The 10,977-nt window shown below is 46.6% G+C and overlaps 1 protein-coding gene across 4 annotated transcripts in view; it reads right to left on the reverse strand.

Annotated features, from left to right (window-relative positions):
- The window catches only part of RAB37 (RAB37, member RAS oncogene family), a 41,828-nt gene that overhangs the window by 17,569 nt on the left and 13,282 nt on the right, over positions 1-10,977 (reverse strand). For 3 of the 4 annotated variants that reach the window (XM_018554088.1, XM_018554084.1, XM_018554085.1), the window contains one exon: positions 2,890-3,000. The exons of the other annotated variant lie outside the window; for it this stretch is intronic. In XM_018554088.1, the coding sequence (XP_018409590.1) occupies positions 2,890-2,997 (108 nt within the window). In that variant the 5' untranslated portion in view covers positions 2,998-3,000. The remainder of the gene's footprint in view (positions 1-2,889; positions 3,001-10,977) is intronic. 4 annotated transcript variants of the gene reach the window in all.

The following is a 10,977-nucleotide window of genomic DNA, read 5'->3' on the forward strand; positions in this document are numbered from 1 at the left end:
ATGCACTGAGGCCTCATGATTAAACAGCGTCTGCGCTTCTAGTGATGACGCGGTTTGCATGTATCTGGTTTAAATAAAGAGTCCATGAGCCGGGAAGTACATGTAAGGTCCGTTCTCTGTGGATGATTGTACTTCCACGGATCATTGATTAGGGCTCTGATCTACTAAACAAGGCATTGTGAATTCGGGAAGGCGCCTTGCAGTGCTGAAAATGAGGCGAGGCGAACTGTCCCAACGGCTCAAAAAAAGACGCTCACACACATCTAAAAATCACAATGTTGTTTTTGGTTGACCTCTCATTTTACTTCTGAAAAAAATAAGGTGTAAAAAGTTAAAATTAAAGTCAAAAGGGTTCGAATGCTGATGAAATCACTTACAGTGGATGCTGCTCCTTAAGGTCTAAAGTTTTAGTTTCCTGCAGAATCAGCTGATCCCCTGAGCACTGGTTCTGACTTCCTGTTTTAGTTCACTTTCAGGGTCCTATGGAGCCACCCTTGTGTGTGCGTGTGTGCTAGTAAGCTGTGTGTGTCTCTACAAACACATAGGTACAGCAAGGCAATTCACTCCACCGCTCCCTACTCCCACTACTTCCCTCCTCAAAGCTATTAGATGGACAGCTGCTGTCCCTTGTGACGTTGTACTGGACAGGAAGTTCAGGGAAGCTGAGCTGAGAGTTGGAGCCAGTTCTGAACCTTGACGACTAAGTGCCTTGGTAAAAATGTAAAGAAATGTGTTGCTAGGCAATGTGTATTTGTTTGATCTGGATTCATTATAGATAAAAGTTTAATACTACTCCAGCTTTCCAACCACCCACTGCCCTCCCGCACTCCCTGAACCCCCCTTCGACGTGTAAATACCTTTCATCCTGCAGTGTTCAGGCCGGTCCAATGAGTCCTTCTTTCATTGTGGCAGCAATGGCCAGTCCTTCCTCCTGAACAGAGGGGTGCTCAAGTAATAACGCTCAGTCTAGAAACACTGCAAGCCCCGGCTGCATGATGACCTACCCACAGGAGGTGCGTCGCTGACAGCTCAACAGCGAGTCTGCAAGGGACAGCTCTGTAGAGGAGATGATTACAGTAGAAGCTTCTTTCTTTTTTCAAAAGGTACCGGCAGTGTTATTTTTAATACTAAAAGCCAGAGTTCCACTTAAAGACAGAACACAATTTATTTATTTTTTAAACCGACCAATGTACAGAAGCGATGTACAAGCAGTGTGGCAACTTTTCTCTTTCCATTGAGAAAAGGAATGGCTGCTGTAAGTAGGTCAATATTTCATCATGCTGGATAATCTACACGTGCAAGAATGAGCACCATCATCACTCCAAAGTCATTTAAGCCTGACTCCGGACAAAACTGATTTGTTGCTTTTGATAGACTTGAGGAGAGTAAAGAAGTCTTGTCAAGCTTGGGCTTCGACCTCTTCATTCATGCCTTGGTCGCAGTCTTGCTGGTATTGGCCGATATATCACCATCTTAAAGGGTATGTATGCTCAAACACGAAAAATAAATATGCTTTTCAATATTGAATTTCCATAAGTTCTATGCCGCTCCTAATAACCAGAGCCATCTAGAAGATTGTAAACTTACTTATTGAAGATGGCCATAGGATGGACTTCCTCAATACACTGACACCATTTCACTCAGCCCTGTGAATATGTACTTCCATGGGCCTTCTGAGTTACAACTAGATGTCTGAATTAGAGATGCACTGATACAAGTATCGGTGCAGATACCGAGTATTTGGGCAAGTACTCGTACTCGCCCAAATACTCCGATACCTTCCCCAATACCAGAACTTCCTGTCAGAGGAAGATTGCCTCTGACAGGCGCTGCCGTAGGAGAACATGGAGACTGCTTCCCGTGGTGGGCGGCGAGTAATGACCCGCCTCACGGCTTCCCGATTGGCCGGGAACCTGGCCCCATGCTGATTGCCTGGGAAGCCGGCTTCCTGGCCATTCAGCATCAAGCCGGCTGAACAGCCGACTCGATGCTGATTGACCAGGAAGACGGCTTTTCAGCCAATCACCATGGACCCGGCTTCCTGGCCAATCAGGAAGCTGGGAGGTGGGTCATCAGACTTCATACAGATTGCCCAGAAAACCAGCTTCCCAGCCAATCACAATCAAGTCAGCCTAACACCATGGAGCTGGCTTCCCGGGCAATCAGGAAGCCGGGTGGCATGCCATTACCCAACGCCCGGCTTCCTGATTGCCCAGGAAGCCGGCTCCATGCCAGCGGAAGCACCGGTACTCTGTATCGGCGAGTACCAAAAGCAAAGTATCAGTACTCGTACTCCATACAGAAAAAATTGTATCAGTGCATCCCTAGTCTGAACAATGTACCATTAACATTGCTTGCTGGAAGCAATGCATTATGGGATATGTAGTCTTGAGAAATGGAGATTCCATCACATCAAGCAGCAGGGAAAGAGACACAAAGCACACTGGGTATACAGGAAGTTGTTGGAAGTGATGGGCAGACGGAAGGCAGTACTCACTACATAAAAGGGATTTTTTCCAGTAAGCTTTGATTGTATTATCAGAAACAACTCTACTATGTATTCCTATTACAATGCTGATGTTATAACAGGAGAGGATATGCTGGGACTCCTTTAATACAGACAAGAGATATGAAAGGCAGAACTTGAGTTTAAATAAGAATGACAAGCAGAGAATCAGGAAGCATCGAAATAAAAGGAGATGGACAGATAAGCCGTAGTGGAGGCTTTTCTAAGAGTTGAAAGCATTAAAAAAGTGACAGCTGCAGTGTTAAAAATAAAAGACAACACAGGACTGGTGGAGGCAAGAGGTGCCCGAGGCACGAGGAAAGGTAAGAGCTGAAATTCTAGAGAGATGCCGAAGGGCAGAAGAGCCGACAGGGAACTCTCACCCGAAAATCGATGCCCACGGTGGCCAGGAAGGTGCCGGATAGAAAGGCGCCATCTTTGAACTGGATGAGAAAACAAGTCTTTCCAACACCAGAATCTCCCAGCAGCATCACCTGTGAGACAAGCAGAAGTCACGTGGCATTAGCATCATGCCACAGAAGGTTTGACGTCATTCCAAGATGCTTAAAGTAACCCTCGCATGAAAATAAAGCTGGCCACAAAGCTGTCCCTGCAAAAGCAGAGAGGAAATACTTACCTATGGGACTGCCTGTGCCAAGCGAGATTGTCCACTCTGAAGTCTTACACGCTTTTTATCTTCATAGTCCTCTGGATTATAATGTGCGACTGATCTGAAGATCTTTAAAATAGCTTTTTGTGGCATTTAAAATCCTGCTTCCCGTCTTCACACTGCAGTGCTCTGTACAAGCAGAGCTGAGGGACAGCCACACCCTACAGGAACCCTGCAGAGGAAGAGAGGGGGCGTGTCTGACCAGGTCTCTTACATTGTCTAAATCTGGTGCCTGCTTGACTGCACAGTCATACTTAGACACTCTGCATGGGCAAAGAACAGGCTCTATTGATAGACTTGGGAAGCCGCTAAAACAAGTAAGGGGCCCATTCCGACCATTGCACATTATGCTGCCACGTTACGCAATGTTAAAATCTGTTGGATTACGGAATCCCATTTATTCCAATGGGGGTTGCTTAACGCACAGAAAAAGGTGCATGTACCATGCCTGGCAACATATGCGACATACACTGCATCAACACATGTAAAGCACATTGTTACTGCAACACAATAGTTTAAATGGGCCCTAAAGCTACTTTAACAATTGACTTTACCTTTATTGCAATGAAGGATCATCTAGTCATGCAGAATTTCCCGTGCCAGACAACCTCCCAGGTTAAAAGGCTGTGTCTACCCAACACATTAAAGCCTATATCCAAGATCAGCCGACCCCCAGCCCCCCAAACACCTTCCTCCTGGAGGTCCCCCAAGCTGTAGGTTTTGCTGTTGTTTATAAACTTACATACTATACATTTTATACTTATTTGGCACACAGGGAGCTCTTCGCCTCTTCTATGGGCTGGATGGTCTTCAATAATGGAGAGTGGCGCTGACATGATTACATCAGCTCCTCCCTCTGCTCCATTACACCTTGAATAGATAGGGTGTTTTGTGATGACACCCACACAATGGATGGACCCACGATGCCTGCATTCACATTATGTCCTCCGCCTTCAGAACTGAGTGATGCATGGTATCAACCCAGAAGACTGAGGACGACTTGTGGTGAAATCAATAGTACTGGGGCAACTTTGATTATTGCTACAAGAGCCATTTATATAGCTTGGAGTTGGGCTTTAAAGAGGAACTCCATAAATAGTGAAATTAACCCTTGAAGTGGGGCTACCCCTGCACTGCAAGGGTTAAGTGCTTGCTTGTTTTGGACTAATAGACAGCCAGACCAGAGGGGGAAAGAGGAACACTGACTGCAACAGGACTGAGGATCGGGTTAATATATCTTCTGTATTCCGCCCCCTTGGGGGAAAACAAGCAGTTAACCCTTGCAGTGCGTGGGTAGCCCAACTGCAAGGGTTAATTTTTTACAATTTCTGGAGTACCTCTTTAAGCCAATTTACAGCATAGTTAATACAGGTCAATGCATGCAAAGCTCCCTTTAAACCAAGCGAGCGGACCCTTCTTCAGGCTGCTTATCTATATAATGGTGAAGAGGACCAGTCACACCCCAGAGCCAATATTCAAATATAGATACACCAAGCAGTTCATGCCATGGAGGACACCATAGACTGGAATTGTTCCTTGCCAATCACATAATATCAAAGACATGTGGAATGACATAAAATACTGAAATGGGGTAGAAGATGGCTCACATGGAGAAGGTTTATTCCACGTTCTATCCCCCAGGCCAACTGCCTCCATGTGGTTTTTCAATTATCCAAAAGTGGCTTCTTCATTCTATTTTTGATTTACAAGAATTTTCTCTGTAGGGGACATGCAGAGCATACATTACCTTGAATATGTGGAGTGATAATGACAATTGCCCTGGAGGTTGCATATTTAGCACTGTGAGTGAGTGAAATTTAAAGGCAAGGAGTTCATTGACTGCTTCCCTTGAATATTGAAGGTATGTGAAAACGCCTTCTTCATCTGCACTGGTTCCGTGCTGGTTCTATCCTTTTGATGAACTGTATCAATGCATTATAGCACGGCCTGGTTTCAGTACATGCAATTTTTGCTACAATATCTTGGCGCTTGCATCAGCATGATAACATAATTTACAATGTTATTGTACTGGAAGGACCAGGGTCTTGGCCTACCTCTTGGTTTAGACTGGCAATAAGGGGGCAGATAAAAGCAAGCAACTAAGGAAGAGCAAAATTGGAAATTTACCAAAATTTGACAAATTCTATTGCAGTCAATGGGCACTAGATTTAGGTGGTAGCATGATTGGCTTTTAATGGTTCCTTTTGAATATTGTGGACCGGTATAGAGCCAAAAAACAATCCCCACCACAAGTGGGGAACATGATTTTAGATACTGAGTAACAGTACTGGTGCTTGGATGGTATAATTTTTTTTGTTATTACTCTGCCCGGGTCAGCTAACCAGGAGGTGGGAGATGGTAGACAGAAGGTAAGTAGTGGGAAGGAATGGTATTAAAGAGATTGTGCTGCCATACTTAAAAAAGCACCCTGGATGGATATATCTCCAGCAGGCGCCAATTTGGATCATTGCTCTGCTGGGGAACAATGGCCTCCAGCAGGATCTTCACTTCAGACAATGGACAGCACAGGCATATGACTCTGAAGTGAAGATTCTGCTGGAGGTCAGGTAATCCAACGTTCACACAGGGGCGGTTCGGCTGCGTGGATCCGCCAACATGAACGATCCCATACATTGCTATGGGGACCATTCATGCGTCCGCACGGCTCAGTGCGATCCTAACCGCCCCCCGCCTGAACTGCTCCCTGCACTATTTTTGCCGTGCTGATCATTGCGGTTTCCATACAGCTTTCAATGGCACTGTGCTGATCAGCACGCTTTTGGGCGTTTTTATTTGCGTATCAGTGCTGAAACGCAAATAAAAACTCCCAAAACCTCCCTTTTCAAATCAGTGCGGTAACCGCGCTGATCCGCAACCGCGCTGGTGTGAATGGGCTCTTAGTGTGTATGCTAGAAAGGATTTTAGCCCAATCGCTTATTCCTGCCTGCCCTTCAGAGGTTAGGTCAGCTTTGTCCACTCATGCAGAGTTATCAGTGCCGGATCCTTACACGGCTTAATCCGTACTGAGTCATGTATACAGTAAGCAGCAGATCACATCCCCAAATGCACACAAAAACACATACCGCGTTTCCCCGACCCCTCCCTGATGCATAATATGTACCTGAAACTTTACACCTCACACCTGCCACGTACCCACACGGGCCCGTCCGCTCCTCACACACAAACACAAAGGGCAGGTGAGAGGACACAGCTGGATGGGAAGGCAAGGAGTCCCAGAGTGAATGTGCCTGGGAATGTGAGCAGGTGAATTTGACCACACAGAACACTGACCCCCACTGGCTGGTCATATAATAGAGCACCATTTCCATGTCTTACCTTCGTGGGGCTCATTCACACGGGCAGCATAGAAGGAAGAACACCCGCGACACACGCAAACGGAATTCAGTTTTAAAAGATATGTAAACCCAAATCACTCAAATCTGATTTAGGGCCCATTTACACCTTCACGCTCTGGTGCATGGCATTATTAGGTCACATGTCAACGTGCATGGCGTTAACGTGCATTGGATAGAGTGGCGAGGCATTTGTAATGGTCTGTGTCCCCGTTAGGGAGATTCACCCTCTCCATCTGCCCTGTCACTTATCATTGAAAGGGTCATCATAACAGGAATAGATGGGAAATGTTCCAATGGGGACACTAGTTCTGGTGACCCTGCTGACCAGCATGGATTGCACCAACTTTGGAAGGATTCGCTCCGACTTCCTGGCTATTGGATAGGAAGTGGAGAAATCTTCCCAATAGGACTAAGAAAATAAACCCTCCCTTATGCTATGCAAAACTAAAATTGAAATAAAAGTTTTCTACTGGGCCGTTAAAACACACTGCTGATGGTAATGTGGAACTACAAGTGCATGAGTGAATGACACCACGTAACATGCACTCTCCGGCCGCCAATCGCATGGTTCCCCCAAGGATGCATCCTGCTGACCTCCACATCACTGCTGTCTCCTATAGTGAGGGCCCATTCACACCACATCCAGATCATCTCCAGACCAGATTATTTCCAGACCCCAAATGCATCCTAATGTATCCCTATGCTATTTCTGGCCTCTGTTCACACCACTGCAGTCCGTTCCAGACCAAATACTGCAGGTCTCATTTTGTCTGGATTGGAATGCACTGGAACGCATCAAAAACACATACAAACACACTGGAATGCAATTTAAGCTTAAAAAAATTAAAAAGCTCCGGAACGGCCACAATTGCGGTAAAATCGCGGCAAAACGCAATGCACTGAGTTTTAGATCTGGTCCGGAAAATGGTGTGAACCTGCCCTAAAGGTTTCCATAGAAACAGAAAGCAATGGGAAGTCCTACATTTGTCACCAGGACTAGATAGGGGCAACTTGTTCTAGTTAAGACTGTAAAGAGAGGATAACCTCCTCACATTGGAAGGATTTCCTCACTTCCTATTGTGTCTCCAGGACAAGAAGTGAGCGGTCACCAGGTATAGATGGGGCAATTTGTTCTAGTTAGGCCCCGTTCACATTGAGCAATCGCGGCAATTTACCGCGCGATATCGCTCTCCAATGCTTCTCAATGGGGCAAAGGGTCCTGCTGTCGCGGGTCGTGTGTCGCTACAGCAGGACCCTTTTTGGAGCGGATTTAGCCGCTATTTGCGAACCGCTCCATGTGAACGGGGCCTTAGGCCTGTAAAGAGAGGATAACCCCTGACTTTGGAGCGTTCCTCTCCCTTCCCACTGCGTCTCTGTTATGGGAAGCGAAGGGAAATCTCCCCAATAGAAAAAAAAAATGCAAACAAATACATTTTTTTTTTTTTCCAATTAAGAATGTTTTTTCTATTTTTGTTTTACAATATAAAACATTAGTCCAACATAGCAGTGACAGAGGTTCACGTGTGATGGCAAGACATGAATATTTAGCTTCCTCAACACTTCGCTGCATAGGCACCTCTCCTGTGGGAGCAGTATATAACGGTTTAACACAAACATTACCAGTAAACATTTCTAAGATCATTAATCTAGTAGAATTAGTGAACTTCTAATATTCTAGACGTAACAGAAAGAAGTGTAGACATTTGTGGGGGGCCGCGTCCTACCCGTACGCCACCCTCGTCGTACATCCAGGTAAGGGGAGGGGGTGTCGGGAGGGAAACAAGGTCAGCAGAAGTGCTTAGGTGGGAGTGGGGGTGATCTGATGGCGGAACAGACCCGGCATGCTGATATGGGGTATGAGGCCCACACTCCCGAATCAGAGTGCCAGTAGTCTGGCGTCAAGTGAGTGCGCCTGTAGGTGCAGTATCCAAGGGTCTCAGGTCTGCTCAAAGTGAGGGGCCTTGCCGTGAGGCGTTCGTTGGTGAAGAACCACTGAATTCTGTTTTCCAGTTCCGCAAAAGGTACTGCGGTGGATTGCCATGACTTTGCTACCATTTGTTTGGCCGCTGTGAGGCCACGGAGAAAGAATTTATGTTTAGGTGTAACTCGCTCAGGGGGCAGGTTGAGGAGAGCGACCTTTGGGTCAGTTGTCAGGGCTATGATTGATGACATAAAGGTAAAAACTCTAGACCAAAAAGTCCGCACAATGGGACAGTGCCACCATATGTGCATGTAAGAACCCACCTCCTCGCAGCCTCGGAAGCACCTGCCCTCGTGGCCCGGGACAAACGACCTAAGCCTACTGGGTACCAGGTACCACCGGTAAAGGAGCTTGTAGTTGGTTTCCAGTGCCTGCGCGCTTCGAGAGCTAGACTTGGTCACCTCCCAGATAGTGTTCCAGCAATCCTCGTCTATTGGGCTACCATGGTCTTTTTCCCATGCTAGCATATATTTATGGCTGGGGGGTGCTTCACCCATCAGCACTTGGGCATAGAGTTGGGAGATTAGGCATGGCGCAAAGGGATCCAAGTTAATACATTTTAAGAGGTATATCGGTTAAAAAAAAATAAGTCAAGGCAACTGGACTTGCTGTATTTTTCTTGGACGTTTCACTGGTCATCTGACCAGCTTTCTCAGAGAAAGCTGGTCAGATGACCAGTGAAAATAAAGCCATAAATACATATTTCTGATCTTCAGTATTGTCAAACAGCTGACTTCCTGTGCAGAAATTCCACGGAAACGTCTGTCATTCTGAGTCTCTTATTGCGTAACGTGGCAGTTTACATAAACAACCGTCTGCATCACACGGCTACATTTAGGCCTCATTCACACACAACGCAAGCAAAATTGTATATTGCGTATATATGCGTCTATGCGCGCATATATGAGCGTCTTTGCGTGTATATGCGTGCACTATATGCAATCCCAGAATGCATCACTCGTAAAGGAATTTTAATGTGCTGTACGCATTTACACGCGTATATACGCGTAAACACGCATATGTGCGCGTAAATACGCAGAGATACGCTGCCCGGACGCATCTCTGTTCCATTCTGTTTTTGCGCATATATACGCTGGCAAATATACGGCTCCATACGCGGCTGTGCGTATGGAACCATGTATTTGCATATGTTGCATATGGTACAATACGTACGTACGAGCGTATATACGCGGCAGTGTGAATGAGGCCAAAGATCCTGCACAGCCATGTGTTTACATACGCGGGGTGTGAACCTTGCCAGGCGCTCTCGCTTAAAAATTTGGGGTGTTTCCGCCCTTTAAATAGAGACGTGTAGAAAAGGTGCTGAAGCTGCGGGTTAAATAGGCCAGTCGGTATCTGCACTCTGCTCGCTGTCTGCATTATCTGGAACGCACTTCCTCAGAAACAAACTGACAAAGCGACAGTTCCCTTTTCCAAATAGTCCGATTGCCCATCTTGATACGCAGAGAATCATATGATTACCCACAAAAACAAATAGGCAACTTCTAGGAAAAGGACACTATTTCCATGAGGTACACAGTTCAAGATATTACATTTGCCTGAAGTGTAGCTTTTGACAAGACTCAAACTTTGACTTCCATATTTTGATTATGAGGCCATTTACCATCTTTTTTTAAATGCCCCCCTTGTTGAGCTTAGGGTGACGGGAGGACGCTAGTTTGTGTCCTCCCGTTACCCTAGGGAGAACTATGGGGAAAAGCCCTGACCCCATAGTTCTCCTTTAAAGCCGACGTTTAGGCTTTTTTTATTCGTTGGGGATGGGGGGTATGTAGCACCAGGGACAGAGTTTACATCTTATGAAGTGTATCCTGTGCCGTGCATGTTGCTGGTAGAACAGTGGCGGAACTACCAGGGTCGCAGAGGTCGCGGCCGGGCCCTGGAGTTCGGCCACTTGGAGGGGGCCCAGGACAGGAGGAAGGGGCCACTGGTGACCGCATTTCTTATTTAATTGCCCCCAAAGAGTCTTACACTCCTATAATTACCCTTTCTACATTCACTGGAATGAAGAGTACGAGCCCTGTGTATGTACCACCTTGGTCTAGTTGGTCCTTCCACGTCTCAAGTCTTCCTACCCATGTGACAGCACTGGTGCCTGGTTATTGGCCAATCAGGAACTCGGCACTGCATCATGGGAAGTGTCACATGCGACCCCCCCTCCACTGGAGATTTCACTTTTTGTCTAGGGGGAAAAGAGGGGGGGGGGGGGGGAAAGAGTCAAAGGGAGCCATAAAGGTCAGCCCTCCAACCCTCCAACCATGGCACTGGTTTCTTAATGGCAGTTGTGGACGGTCTTGGACGTGATGCGAGTGCTTCTCAGTCCAGGAGTACATTGTTCTCACATTGGTCGGTGCCAAGAAATGCCGGCAGAAGACCAGAATTATAGGGCATGCATAATCAGAATACCTGTCTAATCAACACTAGCCCCCCCCCCCCCCCCCCCCCC

The sequence above is a fragment of the Nanorana parkeri genome, unplaced genomic scaffold (assembly GCF_000935625.1).
Source record: "Nanorana parkeri isolate BGI_ZX_2015 unplaced genomic scaffold, ASM93562v1 scaffold141, whole genome shotgun sequence".
Classification (NCBI taxonomy): Eukaryota; Metazoa; Chordata; class Amphibia; order Anura; family Dicroglossidae; genus Nanorana; species Nanorana parkeri.